Source organism: Portunus trituberculatus, chromosome 25, assembly GCF_017591435.1.
Source record: "Portunus trituberculatus isolate SZX2019 chromosome 25, ASM1759143v1, whole genome shotgun sequence".
Taxonomy (NCBI): domain Eukaryota; kingdom Metazoa; phylum Arthropoda; class Malacostraca; order Decapoda; family Portunidae; genus Portunus; species Portunus trituberculatus.
The window spans coordinates 2,465,001-2,490,000 of record NC_059279.1 but is presented as its reverse complement, the minus strand read 5'-3'; the positions used below and the strand labels follow the sequence as shown (position 1 = coordinate 2,490,000).

Genomic DNA, 25,000 nt, shown 5'->3' with positions numbered 1-25,000 from the left:
GGTGTGGCGGGGCCGGCACTGGAGCCACACCAAGCTGAGGTCATGTGGTGTGTTAGTGCGGGAGGCTTCATCCTTCCTGTTCCTACTTTGTTTTGTTTTGTGCGTACGTATTTAGTGTAGATCTCAGGTAATATGTTTGGTGGGACTCTCTCTTTCTCTGGTGTTCTAATACTTAGCAAGTGCTATTTAGCTGTGAGGAATATACTTCTCTCTCTCTCTCTCTCTCTCTCTCTCTCTCTCTCTCTCTCTCTCTCTCTCTCTCTCTCTCTCTCTCTCTCTGTCTCTCTTTCTCCCTCTGTCTCTCTTTCTCCCTCTGTCTCTCTTTCTCCCTCTGTCTCTCTTTCTCCCTCTGTCTCTGTCTCTGTCTGTTTGTCTTTGAGTGTTTAATATTTACAAGTGCAGAACAATCTTTAAGGAATGGGTTTTAGTATAGCAAACTAGAAGAAAACAGCACAGTATTGAAATCATATAACATGTGAGGAAGTTTGAGAGTAAGGCAATGACACATGTAATGATGGTACATGTACACACCCTCTACCACCTCCACCTTGCACTCACCACCACCACACACACCCACCTGCTGTTCTGGGTCATGAGGAGTAAGACCAGCAGGGCTCGACTCCCTCAGCTGTGGCTCAGGGGTTGGGGTGACCACCGGGGCAGGGGTGGAGGTCACCAGGGAGGCAGCCGACTCCACACTGGCCAGACTGGACCAGACGGTGGAGGTGGGAACCTTGCCACCCCTGGAGGCCACGGGAGAACTGTTGCCCCCCAGCACAGGCACCCCTGCCCCAACTAGGCCGCCCCCACTGGACCGTCTACTGCTGGCGGTGCTAGTAGTGCCGGACCCACCCTGGCCTGCAACACACAGCTGCCTCACTACCTGGCGCTATACGGTGTCATGAGAGTTATGCTGACCTGAGTCATGAGTGCATGCTGTGAGTGTCTCCAGTGACTGATGTGACTGTTGTGGCTGTCTGTCAGTGTGCAGCAGTAATTAGGCCGGTTGTTTCACTGGTAATACCATCAGAGGTGAGTTGCAGGTTACAAACATTCAATTTGCATAATTTCAAGTCACAAATACACTAAACTAAGCATTTGTCTTGATTTATAAATGTAAAATTGGTAACTGTAGATAAAAATATCAATACAACAAACTTTAGAATAAAAAATGCATTAAATTGGAAAAGGAAAATCTACAGCAAATAAAGATCCATGAATCAAGGAACATGACTGTTTGTAAATGGCAATTCACCTTATCAGATGACTGATAAGTACTACATTAGAGAATACAAGTGAGATCAACAAACACATCTTAATCTAAACAACGAAAAGCAGATTTCAAATACACATGTACATAAAAAGTTAGTCATTAAATAACATAACATTCACAAATATCACATGTAAGTACCTCTTATGAATTATAATTACAATCTATTTCTCAAATTGTTAAAGCATTAAGATTACAGCAATAAATAGATAAAATTGCAGGTAAGCAGTCAGCCACAACAAAATCATGTTAAGGAAGCAGGAACCCAAAAGTTGAGTGTGGTCTGTGTGTTGTTGATCTCCCTGGAGTGAAACAACACAAGTGCACTCCCCAAAACTTTATGATCTGATATTTCATTTCAAGCTCCACTACAAATCTATGATTGTTTTTTCTTTAAACAAAATCCACCATATTTCACAACATATGAGATGCATTTTTCCAAAACAAATCATAAAACATCACCTGGCACCCAGCATTCACATATCAATATATTTTTAATAAAAGTACACAAAACAGGAATGCATCTTATATGTTGACAAACATGGCAATTATTAATAAATATCTTCACAAACTGACACTCTTACTATAAAGAGATTGTTTAGTTTGTCTGTTTTTACGAGTCTACAAAATTTTGTTAACTTTTCTAAGGTTAGCAGACAATACAGTGCATGGTAAGGTGTGTGTGTGTGTGATTCACTGTTTGATCTGCTGCAGTCTCTGACGAGACGTTACCCTACAGAACGAGCTCAGAGCTCATTATTTCCGATCTTCGGATAAGCCTGAGACCAGGCATACACCACACACCGGGACAACAAGGTCACAACTTCTCGATTTACATCCCGTACCTACTCACTGCTAGGTGAACAGGGGCTACACGTGAAAGGAGACACACCCATATACCTCCATCCGGCCGGGGAATCGAACCCCGGTCCTCTGGCTTGTGAAGCCAGCGCTCTAACCACTGAGCTACCGGGACGTGTGTGTGTGTGTGTGTGTGTGTGTGTGTGTGTGTGTGTGTGTGTGTGTGTGTGTGTGTGTGTGTGTGTGTGTGTGTGTGTGTGTGTGTACCACATATTGAGACATTAAGTCCATAATCCCTCAAATTACATCCAGTACCTAGTCGTTGCTAGGTGAACAAGGGCTAAACATTAAGGGGCTCACCAATTTGCCTTGCCATGCTCGGGACTCGAACCCGGGCCTTCTTGATTGTGAGCTGAGTATGCTAACCACTACACTAAGGTGTGTGTGTGTGTGTGTGTGTGTGTGTTATTCACCATGGTCGTCTGCTGGTCACCCAGCCAGTCTTTCCCCAACGGAAAGAGTTCAGAACTCATAGTGACCGATCATCAGATAGGACTGAGACCACACCACACTCCACACATCGGGAAAGCGAGGCCACAACCCCTTAAGTTACCCTACCTATTTACTGCTAGGTGAACAGGGGCTACACATTAAGAGGCTTGCCCATTTGCCTCGCCGCTTTCCGGGACTCGAACCCGGACCCTCTGGATTGTGAGTCGAGCGTGCTAACCACTGCACTACACGGTGTGTGTGTGTGTGTGTGTGTGTGTGTGTGTGTGTGTGTGTGTGTGTGTGTGTGTGTGTGTGTGTGTGTGTGTGTGTGTGCGTGTGTGCGTGTGTTGGCAGATGAATCATGCAAGTGAAAAATAATAATCAAACATGTGAAAGCTAGACATAAGACAGAAAAAAAAAAAAAAAAAAAAAAAAAAAAAATGCAGCAGGAGTAAACTGAGCAGGAGTGTTTCACTATGAGGAGAGAACAGCAGTTAGGCAGTAGTGAGTTAGGCTTGTCAGCAGACAATTCAAGCACCACATGACAAACTGTACCCATCACAAACCCTCACATTCCTCCAGCAACAAAGGACGAAGCTACACACACTTCAGAAGGACTGTCTACATAATCTTTCAACCTAAATCAACATGAAACTATCCGAAAAAACAACTTAATCATTGAAATTTGAAACATTTGCAAACCATAAAGAACATGTTTTCCTGCTATAAGAGGCACTTCCAGTAGCTTCCTCCCCACCTTCATCCTCATCGTATATATCAAACTTCCTAAACTCTCTACCAGCCTTATCTTTTCATTTTCAGACTCATACATTTTCCGAGAGAAAATTAAATTAAATGAATACTTGAAGGTGTGACATTGTGTAATCACATAACAAAATAATCTGAAAGAAAATTAAGGAAATGTTTCTTAAAATGTGACATTTAACAAAGCAAACTAACAAAATTCAGAAACAAAAAAAAAGTAAGATAAACAAAATAATGTATCAATTCAGACAAGTAAAACAATATTTGTTAGCACACATCAACATAAAATAAACCTCAACCAAAGCTTTCAGTCAGATCTCTCAACACATTAACAAATGCTTACTGTTTTGATCCAGTGTGCTGAAAAAAAAATCACCACACTTTACTCATTCGCACAGAACGGACACATTCCTCACTGCTGGCAAGGCAGCATTGTGAGGTGCTGCAGGGCAGAACACCTGCATGAGGGGTGAGTAGCAGCAGAGGTAGGCAAGTACTAACTACAAAGCTTTTTATAAGGAAAGCTTTCACAGCACAACAAACAAAGCTGAGTACCTGCTCCAGCAGCCCCCAGCTTTGGCCACATCCAAAAAGCAGACCAGCATGACACACATCACTCTTACTGTCTCTGCTTCTCATTTAGCTACTTGTCAGGTGAATGACAAGGTAATTGAATCATCTACCTCTCAGACATAGCAAGCATTCAGGCTGGGGGCAAGTGGCAGCAAGCACAGACAGGGCCGAAGACAAGGGGGAGGGGGCATACCCGTGGGTGAAGCATCTTGACCGGCCGACAGGTAGCCAAGGTAATTGTCCTGAAATTCTGCCAGGCCAGCCAGGGCATCAGACTGGAAGGCCTGCGGCTGGTAGCTGGCTGGATCAGCCCTGGGATGAGCACTTGGAGTGTTGTTGTTGCTGTTGCCGCCCCCGCGGGAACGCCCGCCCCCGGAGTTAGCCCTGCCCCCTTTGTGTGTGTGCGAGAGATGGTAGGACAAGCCCTGCCTCGTCTTGTACCGAGCGCCACACACTGTAAGTCAAAACCAACAATATTCCAGCAGCCATCATGCTGCAGTCTTGGTTTGTTGGCCACTGAAATAATATAGTAGTGTGGTTCCCCTCCCGGCCAATAGTGAGTCTCTGGCTGGTGCACAAATACTGGCCCTCAGATGGAAACATTTTGTTCTATCAACTGAAATCAATCATTGTATCTCACAGCTATCAAGTTTAAGTAATTGTAACTCATCTACCACCATCAAAACTTTCTTTCAAAGCAAAGCAAATTATAACTCTGTAACTGCACAATAATTCTAAAGAAAACTAGAACCACTCAGTTACCTAGGCATTATGTAATTAATGTCCAGCTTTTCTTACATAGTGAAGCTGCTTTAGAAATATTCAATGTAACCCTAATAGATGGAAACAGAGGCAAGAATGTGAGAAAGTGAGAATGACTAACAAAAACAAATGATTGAAGAGTATACATGACTGCTAGATGAAGTGGGTGGAAAGGTAACAGCATGACTTCTCTTGGGTGTTTAACAGGAAAAGAAAAAAGAAAGGACTAGAAGAAACAAGAAGGGAATAAATGATGACTTCTGCTGCAGTTAGGATCAACCATCAAATAACAGATCAGAGCCTCTGCATCTGTGAACTCACCACTGACAAATTTTTACTATTTATGTATGAACTAGAAAAATCAGTAGGCACTTTCCATCAAATTAGAAAGAAGCACAAGTTCTTCACATTTGAAGTGCATGTATATGTAGTTCTGCTATATGGTATAGCTACTACACTGAATCTGATATTTCTATTTTAAAATCACAACTGTGCATGTGAATACGCTCACAAAAAATGTAACACACGTCCTGGTGATGACAGCACAAAATCCACTGACATGCTGACAGCTCGCTCTCTCTCTCTCTCTCTCTCTCTCTCTCTCACACACACACACACACACACACACACACACACACACACACACACACACACACACACACACACACATACACACACACACACACACACACACACTCATCACTGACTGTCCCTGCTGAGCAGACATCACCATGAACTGCTTGGTTTCTTGCCAACATAAACAGTCTCACAACTTTCAGCTCCACCTCATTCCTGTGTGTGTATCATAAGAGATGACTGAAAGGGATGAGCAAGATAACTGGGAAACTTTTTGGCCTAATCTTATGATGAGACAAGGATTAGAGACAAATCAATGGTCTTGGTAATTCTCAGATACACTGGACACCACCCTAACATATATGTAGATAGACACAGAAATAAAGGAAAAGAAATAAAGAGAAGACAAAAAAAACTCTATGATGCTGAGAACAGACATTGATTCCATCTATGTATTCCACATAACATTTTTCTCTCATCAATAACAAGTACCTATATATATACATATACGTATTCAATATGGTGCACAGAGTGCACACACTTCACAGTTTTCAGCTCTATGTAACACATGACTTAACCAAACAGTCACAAATGCAGGGACTTTAGTATACTATTTTGTCATCTTGCCTTTTTAGCAATCAAAGATAAAATTCTGGAGCATTAAAGTTAACATTATTACATGCAGAGGTGATAGGGGACAACAGGTAGGATAAACAACAACTAAGCATAATCCAGCACACATGAGTTGCACGTCATCTGGCGGACACAGTGCAGCTGGTGAGGGGCTTGGGTTCAAAGGAAGGCAATGACATTGGGACCCCACCAGGGCATGACAAACCCAAAATTTTTGTCAGAGAGTTTGGATGTCAAAGGTGTTTCCCTCAGCAAGGCACAATAACAAGGCGCAGCACTTACGTTGGCACTCATACGGCTTCCCTGGTGTCTCCTCCTCCCCCTCTGCTGTCACCTTAGGCTGGGTGTCCTTCTTGCGGCCTCGTCCTCGCCCACTTGGGGTCTGAATGAAAGGGTGGGAATGCCTGTCAAATTCTTTTTTCCACTGTAGGTAACGTTCAAGATCAAACATGAGGAAATATTTCTGAAGGTAAGTGTGTGTGTGTGTGTGTGTGTGTGTGTGTGTGTGTGTGTGTGTGTGTGTGTGTGTGTGTGTGTGTGTGTGTGTTTCACTGTTTGATCTGCTGCAGTCTCTGACGAGACAGCCAGACACTACCCTACGGAGCAAGCTCAGAGCTCATTATTTCCGATCTTTGGATAGGCCTGAGACCAGGCACACACCACACACCAGGACAACAAGGTCACAACTCCTCGATCTACATCCCATACCTACTCACTGCTAGGTGAACAGGGGCTACACATGAAAGGAGACACACCCAAATATCTCCACCCGGCCAGGGAATCGAACCCCGGTCCTCTGGCTTGTCAAGCCAGCGCTCTAACCACTGAGCTAGCTACGTGTGTGTGTGTGTGTGTGTGTGTGTGTGTGTGTGTGTGTGTGTGTGTGTGTGTGTGTGTGTGTGTGTGTGTGTGTGTGTGTGTGTGTGTGCCTGCCTTGTCTCAGCTATCAAGAATAGAAATGAGAGAAATATCTCCTGATAAAAACAAGATAATCACCTTTTAATTTCCCTAACTCCTTGTGTAAATCTAGACATGATCCAGGATAAGCAAAGAAACTAAGCTTTATCTCAAGAATCAGCATAATGTGAAATATGGCGAATCTTAATTTACAAATGTGTTTCTTACTAAGAGTTCATAAATAAAGAATTATTCTGAACCAAGATCAATCACAAACTTCTTTCTATTAAAAATCATCTTTACTGTTTTTAGATCAATTCTTTAAAACTTTATCTATGAATAAGAATTCTGCACTCATAAATCAATACAAAAGTGACAATAAGTTTATCCATAGCTTCAAAAATCAACAAACTGTGATTCACCTCAATCAGAAAAGCAAGGAATAGTGACACAATACCTTCACTTTAACAGGCTTAGGCAGCTTTGGGGGCTTTTTCCTCTTTCTGGTGGGGACAGCACGTGTGGAGTATGTGTCATCATCATCATCATCAGGCTCTTCTTCCTCCTCCTCCAGAAATGCTGATTCGTCAAAGTAGTACTGCTCCTGAGGTAAGCAGAGGTGCTGCTCAGATGCCAACAAAGACAAGAAGAGGCAGTGGTAGGTTACCCAAGAAGACATGGATGTTGTCCCACCCTGTTCCCCACACTGAACATGCTTAGTAATGTCTACACTTGGGGAACAAAGCAATCAGAGACATAAAGGCTGCCTTGTAAAATAAACCACTGCCCACTACACAATAGAAAAGGCCACACAATCTATATAGAAGAAATACTCAATTTAAGAAAAAAAAGTGGTTTTGTGTATTACTGTTTATATAAATATTTTTTTGTCATTTTAGCAAAAACTTGTTATACAAAACATGAAGCCATAAAAAAGTGTGATATGCTTTGATAAAAACAATGAATGACAACACAATCTTTAGCCATAGCAATCCCCTTCACCAACAAAGTGAATCCCAATAATGAAAACAAATGCATACAGTACTCATACAAGCCATTACATCACAGCATACTACACACAATACAACCAGCTTTCATATACAACACAGAATTACACACTGTCCATACCCCCTAAAAAAAATTAATCAATAAAAATGCTATCCCAGTGTGTGCATGCGTACACTCTTGTCTCACCTTCACCTCATAAGCAAAGTTGTTCTCCTCAGTGGTGACAGCTGCCGGATTCTCAACAGTCACGATGGTGTGCTCGTCCCCCTCAGGCTCCTTGATGGCCTGCAAAGTATACACACACACACTTATCTCAATGAACACTGCCTCTCACACACACACACACACACACACACACACACACACACACACACACACACACACACACACACACACACACAAACACAAACACACACATTCACATGCCTACACATTATAAGATTAAAACACTCACTCACTCTCACACGTCGACGTGGAACAGTTTAAATGAAGAAGTAGTGTCTGCAACAAGTGTGCATACTTTTAAAGTAAGATTGGATAAGTGTAGATATGGAGACGGGGCCACACGAGCATAAAGCCCAGGCCCTGTAAAACTACAACTATGTAAATACAACTAGGTAAATACACACACACTCACACACACATCACCGCGTAGTGTAGTGGTTAGCACGCTCAACTCACAATCAAGAGGGCCGAGTTCGAGTCCCGGTAAGAGGTGAGGCAAATGGGCAAGCCTCTTAATGTGTGGCCCCTGTTCACCTAGCAGTAAATAGGTACGGGATGTAACTCAAGGGGTTGTGGCCTCGCTTTCCCGATGTGTGTTGTGTGTTGATGTGGTCTCAGTCCTACCCGAAGATCGGTCTATGAGCTCTGAGCTCGCTCCGTAATGGGGAAGACTGGCTGGGTGACGAGCAGGCGACCGTGGTGAACACACACACACACACACACACACACACACACACACACACACACACACACACACACACACAATGTCATACCAATTATCCTTAATACAGTAATTCATTTGAGGAAAAAAATAAAAAAAGAAGGAAAAATAAAAAGGTCAAGCCTCTAGATACACACATACACACACATTGCATTCAACAACAACAAATCTAAAGTACATGTCACATTATTTATGCATTACAATGTTGCATGATAATACTTTATACTGTTCAATTTCCTCATTAATAAAACACCAACAACATTTATATGACACAGTAATCATACAGACATACCACACCATTTCTTGCAATAAAGATAACTAATTGATAGATATACAATACATCTTCGCATTCTACTTGTTATATAACCAAGTCAAATAAGATCCATTACAAAATATCTCAACTCCCTTCAAGCCATGTGTATTGCCAATGGCCTTCTCTTCCTGTAGGATTGTGAACATACAAGAGGGAAGAACTACCAGCCTTTCACTCCTGCCAGGTTACAAGATCCTCTGATCATTCCCCACATTTACTAACAAATAGTATATTCTTGCTAGTTTCCAAAGTTATATATTGTTTGCAAGGCAGATTCCACATTTAGTACTTTGATGTGTTGTGTGCTACTTGTCTGTAAGTTTCCTTGTTTTGTACATCCTTTCCCAGAACCTCATCCCATGCAAACAAATTTATATATCAATGTATTAATCAGGAAGACATATTCTCACAATACTCAATCATAAGCGTGGTTTACCAAAGAAAGCAGCAGATGAACCTCAACAAAGGTAAAAAAAAAAATAAGGACTACATAACAATGCCACAAACTATAACAAAAGAATACATACTGTAAATAAATCATTGCAACTTTGCTACAATGGCATGAAGAACAAAATAATGCACGTTCAAGGATACGACAAATTGAGACAGGTGTCTGACGAGGCCATTCTGATCTGTCTGTCCTTCTTTCTTTCTCATGGGCTCATTTGCCTCACTACCATCATGCAAGTAGCACCACACCTCAAGGGGGGCATGCCACTCAAGACAAGGCTTTTAAGATGTAATGTTGTGTGTGGAAAATCAACATTGTAAACATTATATATTTCAATCCAAATCCTCTAGATTTTCACATAATGATATATGGTAGAGTCACTGAGAAGAAATGAACATATGTAAATACACCTCATGGAAAAAGATATGTTTGCAGAATGAAAATGTGTCAAAAGCCTTCACTCAAGGGACAAGCATACATACCACAACACACTCCAACTGCCTCAGGCTAGAACACAATACTGATGTCAAAGAGTCACCACAGCACTCAAGCCCTCTAGATTCAATCTTTTTGCTATGAGGTAAACTCACACATTTTACCATATATGTACTGTTTGCAATTCCATGCAGTATGGGATGATCCACATGCCTGTAACATTTAGTGATAAACTACAAGTACCTTTTTCAAGAGCCAGTGCTGGTGGTTAGAAGAAACAAAGACTGGATTGTTTTAATATGTTACTACAGGTCCTCTAAGGTGGCTGCTCTGTGTGTGAGCAGCAACATCTATTGATGTGGGCATCTTTTAACCTCTAAACACTTCTGGATAAAGCATGTGAGTGAATTCTAAGGTGCTCACTGCTGCACCAAGGTATCTAATGTCTAAAGACTGAATCATGGTGATGTTTCACACAGGACAAACAGCAAGGTAATCATAATTCACAAATAGTATCCAAACACCTTTAAAAAAGTGTTACAATGGTAAAAGTTCTATATCACCTTGATATATGTTAAAAATGTATGTTTTACTGGCAATACATATGAAAACAATATATGTAGGCATTGTAGACATGACTGCCCTGTAAATATACATGATTACTTGCATGAATTTAAAAGATTACAATTTTAAACTCTTCTACTGAAATCAACAAACCTGGTGGGCAAGCGCCATGTAAGACCGCTTCCGACAGCACCAGCGCTGGGACGGGTACACATAGAGCTGGCCCTCGGCAGTGCCCGGCATGCGGTGCCGGGCACTCATGTACAGCTTGCATGGATTTTGGGCTATTCCTGCCAAGTAAAAACAAGAAGAGTACACTGATAAGAGTAAAGATTACTTTGGTATAATGTACAGATACAGAAACTTCTAGTTAAACTACCAATTTTTGCACAAAAGCAACACCTACAAAAAACATCTTTTGGTAAGTATTCTTTGCAATATATTTTGAGGATCCATGCACTTTAGTAAAAATGTGTCTGCCTGTGGTCTTTTGCAGTGAGTCTGTAGCAAGGCAGTACGCACCTGTCTGTGAATCAAGGAATGGGAGGCGGGTCTTGCGTTCCCTCATGAGCCGAACATTGTAGTTGGCACTGTTGATCATCAGGGAGCGGTACTGCACATCTTGCAGGAAGCTGTAACAAAAAAACTACCATGAAGATGAACCATGACTTATACTCTGCAAAGCTCAAGTTGCTGGAAGGAAGGCAGAAGGTGGAAAGATACATAAGTGGAAGGAGATAATAGAGGTGGAATCTGTTAACCAGCACAGGGATTGGGACATTACCAGGGGGAGTGCCGCATCACTAGCTATAGAATAGAAAAGAAGGAAAACTTTGCAGGCATAATGAAACAGGAAGGCTTTGACACTGATAAGCCGGCTGCTGATGATAATCCTGGAAGCCACATCCTCTGTTTCTACTGGCCATAACGAGCGATTATAAATACCATGAAAACAAAGCATACAGCTCAATACAATAATTTATGTTATTATAAGAGTCATACTGAATAGATATCAACATCAGTATTATTTAAGCAAAACCAATAATTTATCTGTGGTGTGGAAAAAAAAAAAAAAAATCTGCAAAATCAATTATTTTTGTGTAGTGTGAAAAAAAATCTGTTAGTATTTACTGATCAGATTTCTAAGCCTCTATCAACTAAACTCAGCCACCTAGAATAATCAAAACCAACAAAAAAAAAAAAAATATATATATATATATATATATATATATATATATATATATATATATATATATATATATATATATATATATATATATATATATATATATATATATATATATATATATATATATATATATATATATATATAGGTATGAGTTTTAGGCAAGATTTTTTTTTTTTTTTTTTTTTTACACATATTAAGAGGCACAATTCCACCAAACTCCATAAAAACTGTAAACCTGCTATTGTAAACTGGCTTTCTTTCTTGGCTCATGTCTACTGTACTCATCAACTTCATGCAATAACACAACAAAACCACAAAATACACAGGTACAAAAGAATTGATTGGATTACAACAACCACACCTTCTTTAACAAAGACTCCTGGAAAATATCAATAACCAAGTAAATGATAAGAACAGTTATAGGTAAGCTTCTATCAACTAGACTCCTAAAGAGATAAAAAAAATGAATAATGAAGAAATACAAAACATTACATAAAAGATAACATATATAACCACACTCACCACAAACAAAGCTCCTTACCATATGAACACCCTCGTGAAGTAAGCTAATTACAGTCACAAGCTCCCATTAGGTACAACATAAACTTAACGCAATAATAGAAGACAAAGCTAAACCACAACAGATAAAGGGGAAGGATTACTTGAATACAAAGAAGCCTAACCACGCCACACAAAGCCTTCCACCTCACAAATCAAAGCTAGACAATTCTACCCACACGGGGGGGAAGCGAAATAGAGACTGTATCATTTATCCAACCCCGGGGACTCGAAAATATGAATAAAGAACCCCACTACTTTGTTCCGGTAAGGTTTCATGCATGATAGAGAGGTCCTATGTTCCTGTGGGGGGCATGGAGGACTCCCCTGGCCACGCTCCCTGCCCGCTGTGCCCTGCTGGATCTGGTGTGAGGTCAAGGGGAGGGGCAGCAGGTCAGGGAAGCAAGCAGGGGCAGGCCAAGTGTCACGATCAGCTGTCTTTCCTAAGCCATTCCTTCACCCACCTGCTTATTTTCTCCAGATTGGACTGCACTAGTGTGTCTGCCATCTCCTCGGCGGTCCAGGGAGCCTCTAGAGGGCGAGAGGACGTGGGAAATCAGGGAGTTAGGTGTCAAATTCCGGCGTCCATCAGTAATTAGTTGTATAGTGGCCGCCTTCGACCCATTTGTTTACTGGTGCCGCTGCGTCCAGGGCTGCGTGCCGTGACCGCCGCGACTCCCATGCAACTATTTGGTCCCTTCTCACTCCTTCCTAGTCTCTCACGCTTATTTTGCAGTCTTATTCCACTTATTTGTGGGTAGAGTTTACTTCTTTGATTTTGCTTTTCATCCCATGCCTCCCTATCCCTGCATTTTTGTTTATCCCCCATGATTCCTCTCTGATTACCTCTTCTTCTCCCCCCTCTTTTTGTCTTTTTTTGTCGCCTCACTCTTATTTTTGTCTTGTTCTATTTACTCAAGGCCATGATTTGCTTATTTGATTTAGTTTTTAGTAGTTTTTTGCCTTCCTCCCATTACGTTTTTGTTTATCATGTGACTCCTTCCCCCATTTTTTTCCCTTTTTGTTTTTATCTTGAAAGCTATTCATTTTCTGTTAACTCAATTTACATAACTGAATTCATGGGTCATATCCTCAATTTAGCTTTTTGTTCCATGGCTCCATAATTCTTATGCTTTTGTTTTGTGCCTTCTCCCTATTTATTTATTCTATTTAATTTGTTTATCCAATTTCTTACTCCATGCAACTTACTTGTTGTTCATTGCTTTCTCAAATGATTGATGTATTTATTCAATGTGCATTTAAAATGTTATTCTTTGTCCCATATGGATCCATATCCTTGTTCTTCACTCCATAACCCCCCTTCCTCTGATAGTTGTACCTTTTTCGTTCCCTGCTCCCTCCACATTTATTACATTATCCCTTACTATGTATAATGAAACTCATGACTCATTTCTTCTTCTTCCGTGACATATTCTTCTATCTTAGCATTTCCCCATGAAAGGGAGACCCTTATCACGCCCTTCTCACTATATTGAGAGAAAAAAAAACTGAAACCTGTCAAAGGAAAATAATACAGAATGTTACTGAATTCAAACTCGGGCGCGACCCAGCACCGCATAAATGTACTTGTTGAGTTTTAAAACAATAAAAGTTGAAATATTAGGTAAAGAGGGCAATAGGTAGCTGGCATTCGTCTTTATAACGGATTCTTTTTGGCTTTTCTCAACCCCCTTTACAAACTAAGCTCATCTGCACGATAAATAGATGCAAAAAATATTTATATTAGGTGACTAAGCATTTTGTTAAATATTTCAATCTTTGCTGATATTTTGTGCTGGATATGTTCAGGCACTTCTTGAACTTTGGCTTTAGGTTCATTTATATCGTATTTAGAATATTCTTGATTTTATCTTTAGGTCAGGGTCATCATTTATATCATTAAATTAATATTCATAATATTTTCTCTCACTAATCTTTTGTTATATTGGATTTTTAAGAGTATTATGATAAAAATTCAAGAAGGAAAGGAAGACGGACATTTGCCAATACCGAGTCGGGGCCGCCGCGCGCAGGGAACTGTCGGCGTCGTCTGTAATTTATGAGCTTCGCCAGTTCTTTTTAGGCAATATGAGTAAGCGAGAAGGTAGTGTGACATTGCTTATTCCTGTGATATCGAGTCTATCTTAAAATTCCCCGTGACCTGGGCAGTGCGGGGGGCTGAGTGGCGCCCTGCACTGGCCGAGGCTGAGAGTGGCAGCTTGTAATAAACCTCGTGTTATTCTGGCCCTGAGTTATCGAGCACCCTCCAGCCTTTGTTTTCCAGGATGACTAGTGCAAGCTCTCATCTGTGCCCCCCGGCTAGGTGTGGGGAGTGCAGGGCCTGGGGCGTGGTGGTGGTGGTGGCGGGGGTGGTGATGGTGGCACTTTCGGGAGGCAGGTGTCGTAAGGGTTAGAAGGCTTGTGTTGGATAGGCCTGCGTTTTATATTAGTGTATGTTTAGTTATAGATGGTAATTCCTTACAATATATCCATCTCCTCACTATTGGTTGGTATGTGTCATGGTGTTGGTTCTCCAGGTGGATTAGGTGTGTCAGGTCAGACAGGGTTGTGGTGCATTGGTGTATTCTAATATTGTGTGCATTGGTACTGGTTAGTGTTTCAGGTCCACCGATATTGTTTTCTTTCTTTTATATGGTTGTTTTGATTGCATTACCTTCATTAAGCACGTGTTGAGTTCTAAGACGCTGAGGTATTGAGAGGAGGGTTACGAGCAGGAGTAAAGGCTAAGGTTGTGGCTATATTGAGGGATTGCAAGGAAAGATTAATATGAATTAATTTAATATATACATTCTTGGTTCGTTTGATTTTTTAGGTTCTGTTAACGTTCTTTTTTACTGAAGGGTTGAGGAAGGATAGTTGTACTGCATAAAGGTAATTTTTTGAGTTAGTGATTAAATTAACTAAGTGGCCACTTTGATTGCTTTACTGTGCTGAAGTCGTGTTACGAACTTCCTCCAAGAATTTTTGATTGATATTGTTGATCGTGTCTTAAATTTACTGTGAAGTTAGAATTTCTGTATCAAACTGAGTAAATGTTAAGCTTAGTTTCTTATTTGTTGTAAATGTCTGAAGTGCTTTACTGTACATATTGATTCTTCCTTCTCATGACACTAATTGATTGAACGAATGTGTGTGTTGAGTACAATAATTACCGGTAGTAGTTGCCTGAAAACAGACCCAAGAAGTACTTCACTGAATGCATTCAGATTCAGCTTAAACATACATTTTATTCCTTATCATCAGGTTCATAATCAGAGTACAGTGGCCTGATGCAGCCTTTTCCACGTGTCAGTCAAATTCTAACCTCTTATTCATATCCAGGTGACACAAATATTATATCAGAAATAGACATTTTTAAGAATTTTTCTCTACTGTAAAAAAAAAAGTATGTTTTTATCTTCTAATTATTCAATTGTGATTTACATGGATCCATTACTTGATATTTAATAATATGGTATTGGTCATATTTGTCATAGTTTCTAATTTGAATTCTAGAATGATTTATTGTTACATTTAAATAAAAATCCATAATAGACTTTAATGTGATAGTCATTCTTACATTTTCTTTGTAACATTCAATCTCAGAATTGCTAATTTGCATAATGTACATAAAAGAAATAGTAATAGTGATTGATGGGCAATTTGTGACCAGTTGTGATCATGATGCAGTTGTTAAAGCTGCTTAGTTGAATTTCATACAACAAATATTTTGAAGCTTTGTCTGTGATCTAATAATTTGTTACGATTTTTTAAGCAAACTTATAAAATTCTCATTCTGTTGTGTGTGAGGGTTAGAAAGACTATTGTAATTCACAGAAACTTGTTGAGTAGGACAAGACAACCAGTTTTGAAGTAACAAATACACAGTTAGGGTAATTGGAGACAGCAGCAGTGAATAACAGAGGTTGGCGTTGTATTGTATAAAATGCACATTTTGGAGACAGTTAGGCAGGACACTGAGGGACACTGGCAGCATCTTATAGTTTGCATTGCTGCACTGCTGACAGATGTCCTGGTGAACATTGGTCAGGCAGGACACAGGCCATGGCAGCAACTGGTGATGGTGGTTAATGTTGCGTTGTCTGATGTGCTCGCTTCCACCCTCTTCTCACGGGTTTCTTTATCTCACCTTCGCCAGTGTTTATCTCCAGAGACGTCACTGGAGGACCAGAGGCCGCCTGCCCCAAAGCGGCCAGTGGAGGAGGAGGGGGAAGGGGAGGGGGAGGAGGAGCCTAAGAAAAAGCTTAGTTTTGGCCTCAGCAGCAAACCTGAGGGGAAGCTAGGCCTCCCTGTCAAGAAGCCAAGTGGTGGCATCTCCATCAAGCTGGGCCAGTCACAGGTGGGTGTTGCAGGATGGTCTGACAGGAGGGTGTTCTACTCCACTGTCTAATTACATTCTATTTTCAAGAGTTTATATCATTTTGCTTGTCATTATATTCCTGGTACTCTTTGATGAAAACTTATGAGTTACCTTATCTTGCGAAAATTGTCTGAATCATTAGTGCAAGTGTGTGAAGTAAACAGAAATCATGACAACTAAGCAGTTATGTTCCTCCGAGGCAAACGTTCAGATAAATAAGTCATTTATGACTTGTGATTTGTCTAGTTATTAGTACCATTACTCTGCTCCAGAAGGCAGCATCTCAGACGGGTGGAACAACCTCCCTCCTGAAGCCGAAGGTTGGTGCAGCAGCAGCAGCATTCAGCACCGGTGATGACGATGATGACGAGGAAGAGGAAGAGATGCCACCTGAGGCCAAGATGAGAATGAAGAACATTGGCAGGTGAGTAGACACACTTTGTTCAATCACAGCACCAGTGAGGGACAGCAGTGGAGGAAGGAGGCTGTGCTGACATGTTGCAAGAGTAGTTAGACAGACATTGATATAGGCAACACCTGTCTTAACTGGCTATCCACACAGTAGAAGAGAGCAGAGCATAAACATTACCTTTGTACATACATGCTATTAAGGATCACTGTGCTTACAACTTCCTTTAGATACTGCATTCCACTCCATGTCTTGAAATCCCACTACATGACTAGTGCCAATCAATCAGTTAATAAGTCCTTCATCTAAGTAACAACTGGATCTCTGCAGACTAGCCATGAAGCAGAGGAATGCAGATTACCAATTGACATGGTGTAAGATTTTTGTGAACACTGCTTACCCATTCTCAGTCTGTAATGACTCTCTCTCTCCCCCAGGGATACCCCAACATCTGCCGGCCCCAACAGCTTTGGCAAGACCCGGATGGGATTCTGTGATTCTAAAAAGATTTATGAGAAGCAGCTGAAGGAAGTGCAGGACAAAGCAAACAAAGTGGTGCCGGACAGTGTGTAGGGGTGGCAGTAGGTGAGGCCGTGCACCTGACATGGCCTGTGGCAAGTTGAGAGCTGGTCTGGGTTGTGCTGGGCTGGGTAACATTGGGGACTTGTTGGTTATTTGGACATCCCTCCTTTAGGCCTTAAGGTGTAGCTGTGCGGCCAGAAGGTCTTGTCACCCATCATCAGTTTTGTGTGTATAAATTGTATCATAAAGGCCTCCACACATGATGGAGTTATAGCTGAGTTGCAGTACTGGTTGACATCTTGAGGGTTGGAGTGTGTGTGCATGAGTGTGTGCGTGCTTGTGTGTGCATGTGTGTGTGTGTGCACTTCACGATGGTTTTGGCATGGCATTATGGGTGTCTGGTTGTATCAGTGAGGTGTGTAGGCCATGCCACATGCTCCATGCAGGACAGGCTGGTGCAGCAGGCAGTGTGCTCCCCTCAGTACTGTGTATTGAGACAGGACACATGGAAGCCGCCAGCAGGTTTGTTTGACTTGTTATAAAGTTATGGTGTGAATCACGCTTTCTAGTTCCAAATATTACTTACGTGTTATTGATTTTTATCTCAGTGAACTCATGGATGTAATTGACAAAAGGATATTCTTACCTGCAGTAAACTATTCTTCACCAGCAATGCTCTGTATCAAGAGGGAGTGCGGAATAACTAAGAGATTACTTTTCTTTGCTGGCTACAAATTGACATTGCACGAAATATAATGTACCTGTCATTGGGATTTATATCTTGGGATTTTGCCATAGAGTATGTTATAATACTTAAGTATTAGCTTGAACTTGTCTTTCTGAGGAATGCTATGTCTTAAGTCTGGTGTGAGAAGTAGGGAGGTATAAATCAGGTTTGAGGTGTAGGAGAGGAGGAAGGCATACTTCAGTAGTTGATGTGGTTGATAAGTAACTTTTAACATTATTACTAAATAGTGCAGTTTGTGCCATCGCAGTTTTCCCTCGGCAAGCACAGAATCACAGTCCATCAGCCCTTCCATGAGACTGGTGAAGGTGGTGGTGGTGGATAGAGGCCAGCATGAAAGTTGGATGCCTGCCATCTATGCAGGCTAAGTCAGGTTGAGTCACATCAATTCCTGTGCTTCACTGAGAATTTATAACCAGCTTTCCATATCCAGACATCTTCAGCCACTGTGAATGAACTGTTTTGTGAAATTCCAATGTTCTTTGAATTTTTGCACTTTAATGGTATGCTGTATTTAAACACATTCTGAACATGTCCATCTGTAGTTGCAAGCTTGGGCATCCACTGGGTTGTTGTATCCCGTGGGAGGTGTGTGTCCAAGGGAAGGCAAATTGTGGCCCAAATTCATAAGTAATGGATCATATTTATCAGGAAAAAAAATAGAGAAGTCAGCTGGCCTTTCAGTTCCTATGGAGTAGATCCCAAGCCCTTTTGCCAAGGGCAGTATTGGAACCACATTTTGAATACCCTGATTCCTTGACCCTCCCAGTCCCATCCATCCCATGGATAGCCAAGTTTGCTTGTAATCCCCAAGTGATTGCAATCCCTCCCTCTGTCCACCAGCAACTCTAAAGGCCAGTTGGTGGATGCAGCCTCTTTAGGTGTTGCTTGAAGGCCTCAGGTTCCAGTAACACTGCAGCAAAATTGTCTTTTGTTGAGCACTGTTTGTAATATTATCTTTTATCTTTTCTTAAACTCTCTACTGCTGTCATAGCTTTGTTTCTTGAAGCTGTCATCAACAGCATCATTAAGGTACTATTTGTGGTTGAGAATTTATTATAAGAAATATATATATAGTATATATATATTTAAATGTACAGACTTACATATATCATTACACAGTGGCAGATGGCATTATATTCTGTACAGACATGTGCAGTATTTCATCACTTATCATGTATACATTTATCTGTATTGAACATCTCCCTTTTTAACGATTGTTTTAACACTGAAGGTTAAGCGTGTGGTGTCGGAGACATTGTTGATATGTACAGGCAGTCCACATCACCAGGGAGCGTTGCATTCCTTCAAACACCACCTTCAGCAAGCTTGTTACTCCTTCATTTTGAAACCTGAACGTTATTTGAAGAAAGTCATATTCTTGGGCATTGTTTGTGTCAACACCCCTTGCTCCATTCCTGTTCTGAAAGCTTTTTTGTAAATCTTGCCCAGTGACACCAAAGCTGTTTTAGAGCTTTCCAACCAGTGTGTACTTTATATAAGTTCTTGACGTTTTCATTTGATTTTTTTTCTAGATTGAATTATTTTTCTATGTGGTTATTTCTTTATGGTTCAGCACAATTATGTTACTTATAACTTTACCTGCCTAACCCATACAACACCATAGCATTAGTTTACAGAAGCCTGTTTATATTTCCTGTATGTATTTCCCGGTGGCAGTGTTGTGTACCTTTGCATGAAGGTCAGCAACAGCCTAGTGACAACTGACCACCTGAGGAAGTGACAGCACCCACTCTTTGTAGTACCCTTGTCACCACAACCTGCCTGAGGACATCACCAAAGCTTCCCAGAGCCTGAGTTGGAGGAGCCGTGGTGATGGGAAGGATTGGGTCCGTGCAGTGGTGTTGTGTGCAGCAGTGTGTGGTGCTGTCCTCTCCTTGCAGCAACAGTCAGTGTGATGCCATACCAGACCTCAATTATTTCTGCAAATAAATTTTCCCATGATTTGTTAAATGTGATATTATTCACCCTTGATTAGTAGATATGAGTTGCATTTGGAAGTTAGAAATTGATTGGGTGAGGGATCATCAACCATGTGCAAGAGACTAATGCTCTATCAAGAATATGTATGTAGAATTTCATTTCATATATTTTTGATAGAATTTTAATTAACATACAATTGATATTTTTAGATAAACAAGAACTACTGATTGGTTGATTGGTCAATATTTAAGGTATACATTATTTGTAAGGCAAAGAAAATTCTTTTATTTGGGGAAGAGAGAATCTGCTTATCTGAAAATTTTCCAGTTCTGAAAAGCATCACCCTTCTCCAGTTTCAAATACATACCCACACACACAGTACTACTACATATACCAAGATATATTTACTTCAATTTAGTTTGAGCTTTCAAAGTGGTTCTGGTCTCAACAATAATGCACATCAAACGTGAACACAAAGTAAAATTCACCGGTTATTGGTGGCGTGAAGTGTGATTAAGGCAGGGGCGTGTAGGCTAAGAGAAAATTAAATGTATTTGGGAGTTACGAGAATTATTCAACATTACACAGAGAGAGAGAGAGAGAGAGAGTATAAGCCAACCAGAGAAGATGTTGCAACTCTCTTCCTACTGCAATCACATCTCTAATTTTCCATTTCCTGTGCACGAGTAAGAGTTGAGCTAAGGACTCCCATGTGTGCGTGTGTGTGTGTGTGTAATTCCTTTCTTCGCCATGATAATAGGAAAATGACAATGGCTGCAAACAGAACTTGGGTATGCAATGAAGAAGAGAGAGAGAGAGATTTGATTGATGATTTTATTGTTGTAAAAGTAGACAACAAAGAAAGGAGGTCGGAACATGCTAGCCTCCCCCTAAACATGAAACAAACATAGATCAGGTACTGGAGGAAAATGACATGGTCCTTATGAGCCAAGATGTATATACACACACACAGGTGAAATTGAAAGAGAGAGTGAGAGAGTATAGGTTACTAATTCCACGTCATTTTCTCTCATTTCTTCTCCGCTTTCGTTAATTTCACTCCTTTCTTTTCTTACTCTTTCGTTACTTTTATTCTTATTTGCTTCTTATTCTCGTATGGTAAGGACAATAGTGTGTGTGTGTGTGTGTGTGTGTGTGTGTGTGACGCTGCCACCAATAACCCAGCTTCCTCTGTCCTACGGGCCCGGTTCACCGAGCTTCGCTCAAAGGCACGAATTTGTCTCCGACAGATGGAGGACAAATGGTGGAAGGACAAGGCTCATGCAATCCAGTGCCTTGCTGATGACCATGATTTGCATGGCTTCTATAATGCTGTCAAGACAATATATGGGCCGATCAGAGGCTCCACCGTCCCTATCAAATCTGCCGACGACTCTAATCAAAGACCGCCTGGGTGTAGTTTCCCGTTGGGCTGAGCACTTCAGCGAACTGCTTAGCCGCATCAACCCAGCTGAACCTGAGGTGATTAACCGCCTCCCAACTCTTCCTCCCTTTGTAGAGATGGACTCCATCCCGTCCTTTCCTGAGACTCTTCGAGCCATTTTGGCTCTGAAGAATAAGAAGGCAGCGGGACCCGATGGTATTCCTGGAGAAATCTTCAAACATGGTGGAGATCTCCTGCACCGACGCCTCCATCATTTCATCTGCAGCCTGGGGGAAACAGAACGTCTTCCTCAACAATGGAAAGATGCAAACATTATAACCATACACAAGAGAAAGGGTGACAAATCCGTCTGCGGGAACTACAGAGGAATCTCCCTCTTGTCCTTGGCTGGAAAGGTATTAGCCAGGATCATGCTTTCCCGCCTTCTCTCCTTCGTCTTAGAGGTCATGCTCCCAGAGTCACAATGTGGGTTCCGCAAGGAAAGGAGCACCACGGACATGATCTTCGTAGCTCGTCTCCTGCAAGAAAAGTGTAGGGAACAACACCGTGACTTCTATGCTGCCTTCGTCGACCTTACAAAAGCATTCGACACAGTTAACCGTTCCCTCCTATGGACCATTTTGGTTAAATTCGGCTGTCCCCAAAATTTATCAAGCTTCTTAAAGAATTCCACACAGGTATGTTTGCCCGCGTTACAATTGGTGGCCTGGAATCTGATCCCTTTGAAGTCAAGGTTGGTGTAAAGCAGGGCTGTGTTCTCGCGCCAGTCCTCTTCAACATATACATGTCTGCAGTCACACTTCTAACTAGGTACCATCTCCAGCTAGAGGATGGCGTGACTTTCCGGTACCGTCTTGACGGCAGTCTGTTCAACTTACGACGGCTCCAAGCGTTCACAAAGACCAGAAATATGACTGTCTTCGAGCTGCAGTACGCTGACGACGCTGCTCTCATTAGTCACACAGCAGAAGGCCTTCAAAGAACCCTGTCTACTACTGCTGACATTTGCACTCGCACAGGGCTTGTCATCAATGCCAGGAAGACCGAAGTACTCCATCAACGCTCGGCTCACGGTGATCAATCCCTTCCTACTACCTTTAAAGTTGGAGATGAGGATATCAGGCAGGTAAACAGCTTCACCTACCTAGGCAGCGTCCTGTCTTCATCCTGTAACATCGGAGACGAAGTGCAGAACAGACTCCGGCAAGCCACTAGTGCCTTCGGGCGACTGTCACGCAGGGTTTTCCTAAACCATAACATATCTACTGCCACCAAGGTCGCTGTTTATAATGCAGTTTGCATTTCAACCTTGCTATACGGTTGTGAGGCTTGGACCATATATCGAGCCCACATCAAGAGCCTCGAGGCTTTTCACATCAGGAGCCTCCAGCGGATCCTTGGAATCACGTGGACAGACCGTATCCCGCATATCACTGTTCTTCAGCGCGCCGGCTGCATCAGTGTCGAGGCGCTCATCATCCAACGCCAACTCCGATGGGTCGGCCACGTGTGCCGTATGGATGACGGCCGACTCCCTCGCACCATTCTCTACGGAGAGCTTGCCACAGGTCATCGTAGTGCTGGTGGTCAGAAAAACGATTCAAGGACCACCTAAAGGTGACTCTGAAGCGGTGCGGTGTCCCTCCGTCAAACTTGGAGCACCTCATCAGTGATCGGACCTCGTGGCACTCAACGTGCCGCCATGCTGTGGAGACCTTCGAAACAGCACGAACACATGCCTGTGAGGAACGGCGTCGGCGTCGACACGACCGAATTGACCGCTGCCCTCTTCTTCCTGACGAGGGCATCTCATGTCCTACCTGCAGCAGAATTTGCGCCTCGGAGTTTGGGCTCCGTAGCCACCAGAGGAGCCACCGAGGACCCCATAATCTGCCGCCTTAATCATCATCTCCTTCACACACCATCCCTCACCCCGAGAAGGAGAGACGTCGTCATCGTCAGCGATGGACAACCATAAGCAAGCAAGTAAGCAGTGTGTGTGTGTGTGTGTGTGTGTGCACATTTGGGTAGTGGTATTATCAGTTAGTTGTTAGTTGAATTGGTTACTCGAGTTAGCTATTAATGTGGTTAGTCACTCAATCAGTCAATTTGTCAGCTGGTTGGCTCGCTAGATATCTTTTTTTTTTTAAGCTGGTCAACATTTTACTTGTTTTTCCATTTACAAACACTTCAGAAAATAATAATGATAATAGATAACGAAAAAAAGAAAACACCAGATGCGCAAAAACAAAACAAAACAAGACAAAGAAAAAAAATAACGCAACGGGAAAAGAAAGCAAGAAATATTCGACAATTTTGAGCGAATTTATAGTATTTTAAATCAATATTCTACGTACTTAGCCATTTACAAACACTAACAAAACAAAACAAAAAGCTAAGATACTTCATATTATACCACCCGCGTGAGGTTTGTGACAAATTGACACTTTTGAGAGAAACGAAGGATATGAGTGCACGTGTCAACAAATCTCAGCGTCCTTGCCAGTGTGAGGCGTAGCAGGCAAGCACTATTTCCTTGCTGCTTTCGTTATTATTTCAGGTCATGCGTTGTCCCTGTCACCAAGAGAGGCTACAGCACGCCTGCCTTTATCCTGCGTCCCTCCCTGCATTTGTCTATCTCTTTATTTGTTTACTCCTCCGTCTTTCTATCTGGTTGCCTTCCTTCTTTTCTCTCTGTTTATCTGTCTGTCTGCCTAGTATTGCTTTTACATGGCAGTCTGTCTTTATGTTTATCTTACTGTCTGCTTGTGTGTCTAATTCTCCATCTGTTTTCCTTTACAATCTCTTACTGTTTCTTTTCTTTTTATTTCTTTCATTTTTCCTTTCGTTTCCCCGTTGGCATGCCTGTTTATCTGCTTGTTTATCGGTTTGTCTACTTGTTACGGTGCTCATCTAACTGTCTGTATGTTTGTTTGCCTGTCTATCTGCGTACCTGTCTGCCTGTCTGTTCGTCTATCTGCTTGCTTGTCTGCCTGTCTCTGTCGCCTTTTATTTTATTTTCGTTATTAGCTCTTGAAACTTTGAGTGATTAGCCAAGTCAACATGACCCAAGATTTTCAATATGATGGTTATTAGATTGTGTTGTTTATAAAATCATGGCAGAGTAAAAAAAAAAAAAAAAAAGAGTGAAACTGATGTCATATGTAGGCACTTAGAAGACTGGAATGTGCAGGAAAAGAAAACTGATTATAAAGCTGATTGAAGTGTTTATATTTAGTATGAATTGAAGATCTGGAAGAAGACACAAACACACACACACACACACACACACACACACACACACACACACGTTTCTGAATATGTTTAATTTGTCATTCCACACATGTCAAAGTCTTCGAAA

General features: G+C 41.7%; 3 protein-coding genes and 1 non-coding gene across 16 annotated transcripts in view; 1 reads left to right on the top strand and 3 right to left on the bottom strand.

Moving 5' to 3' along the window:
• The window catches only part of LOC123508560 (zinc finger protein ubi-d4 B-like), a 23,784-nt gene extending 10,851 nt beyond the window's left edge, over positions 1-12,933 (bottom strand). For 2 of the 9 annotated variants that reach the window (XM_045262316.1, XM_045262324.1), the window contains exons 1-10: positions 12,698-12,933; positions 11,009-11,118; positions 10,640-10,776; positions 10,166-10,183; positions 7,964-8,062; positions 7,227-7,391; positions 6,155-6,254; positions 4,095-4,355; positions 578-858; positions 1-34 (exon numbers count right to left, since the gene is read on the bottom strand). The exon at positions 1-34 is cut by the window's left edge and continues 138 nt beyond it. In XM_045262316.1, the coding sequence (XP_045118251.1) occupies positions 1-34; positions 578-858; positions 4,095-4,355; positions 6,155-6,254; positions 7,227-7,391; positions 7,964-8,062; positions 10,166-10,183; positions 10,640-10,776; positions 11,009-11,118; positions 12,698-12,741 (1,249 nt within the window). In that variant the 5' untranslated portion in view covers positions 12,742-12,933. The remainder of the gene's footprint in view (positions 35-577; positions 859-4,094; positions 4,356-6,154; positions 6,255-7,226; positions 7,392-7,963; positions 8,063-10,165; positions 10,184-10,639; positions 10,777-11,008; positions 11,119-12,697) is intronic. The other 7 variants (XM_045262319.1, XM_045262317.1, XM_045262321.1 and 4 more) reach the window with 7 other exon arrangements.
• Positions 6,639-6,711, bottom strand: Trnav-gac. Its single transcript has one exon. It is a non-coding gene; the product is annotated as a tRNA-Val (tRNA).
• A 1,299-nt stretch (positions 12,934-14,232) lies between the features above and the next one.
• LOC123508913 (PEST proteolytic signal-containing nuclear protein-like) lies at positions 14,233-20,264 on the top strand. Of its 4 annotated transcripts, none has more exons than XM_045262937.1 (4): positions 14,233-14,325; positions 16,406-16,593; positions 16,887-17,038; positions 17,461-20,264. In XM_045262937.1, the coding sequence occupies exons 1-4, from the start codon at positions 14,322-14,324 to the stop codon at positions 17,594-17,596; spliced, it is 480 nt and encodes a 159-aa protein (XP_045118872.1). In that variant the 5' UTR covers positions 14,233-14,321; the 3' UTR covers positions 17,597-20,264. The 4 variants fall into 4 exon arrangements, with proteins under 4 accessions (XP_045118872.1, XP_045118871.1, XP_045118870.1 ...); XM_045262936.1 differs by having other exon boundaries at positions 14,233-14,337; XM_045262935.1 differs by having other exon boundaries at positions 14,241-16,593; positions 16,890-17,038.
• LOC123508914 overlaps positions 19,526-25,000 on the bottom strand; it is a 10,531-nt gene continuing 5,056 nt past the window's right edge. For both annotated transcript variants that reach the window (XR_006676033.1, XM_045262939.1), the window contains exon 2: positions 19,526-20,233. Coding sequence is in view for 1 of the 2 variants with exons in the window: in XM_045262939.1 (XP_045118874.1) it covers positions 20,085-20,233 (149 nt within the window). In the remaining variant the exon portion in view is untranslated. The remainder of the gene's footprint in view (positions 20,234-25,000) is intronic.

Coding starts and splice junctions, on each gene's coding strand:
- LOC123508913 (XM_045262934.1), top strand. CDS start 16,180: ATGCACATTTTGGAGACAGTTAGGCAGGACACTGAGGGACACTGGCAG. Junction 16,594..16,886: donor TCAAGCTGGGCCAGTCACAG/GTGGGTGTTGCA, acceptor ACTCTGCTCCAG/AAGGCAGCATCTCAGACGGG. Junction 17,039..17,460: donor AGAATGAAGAACATTGGCAG/GTGAGTAGACAC, acceptor TCTCTCCCCCAG/GGATACCCCAACATCTGCCG.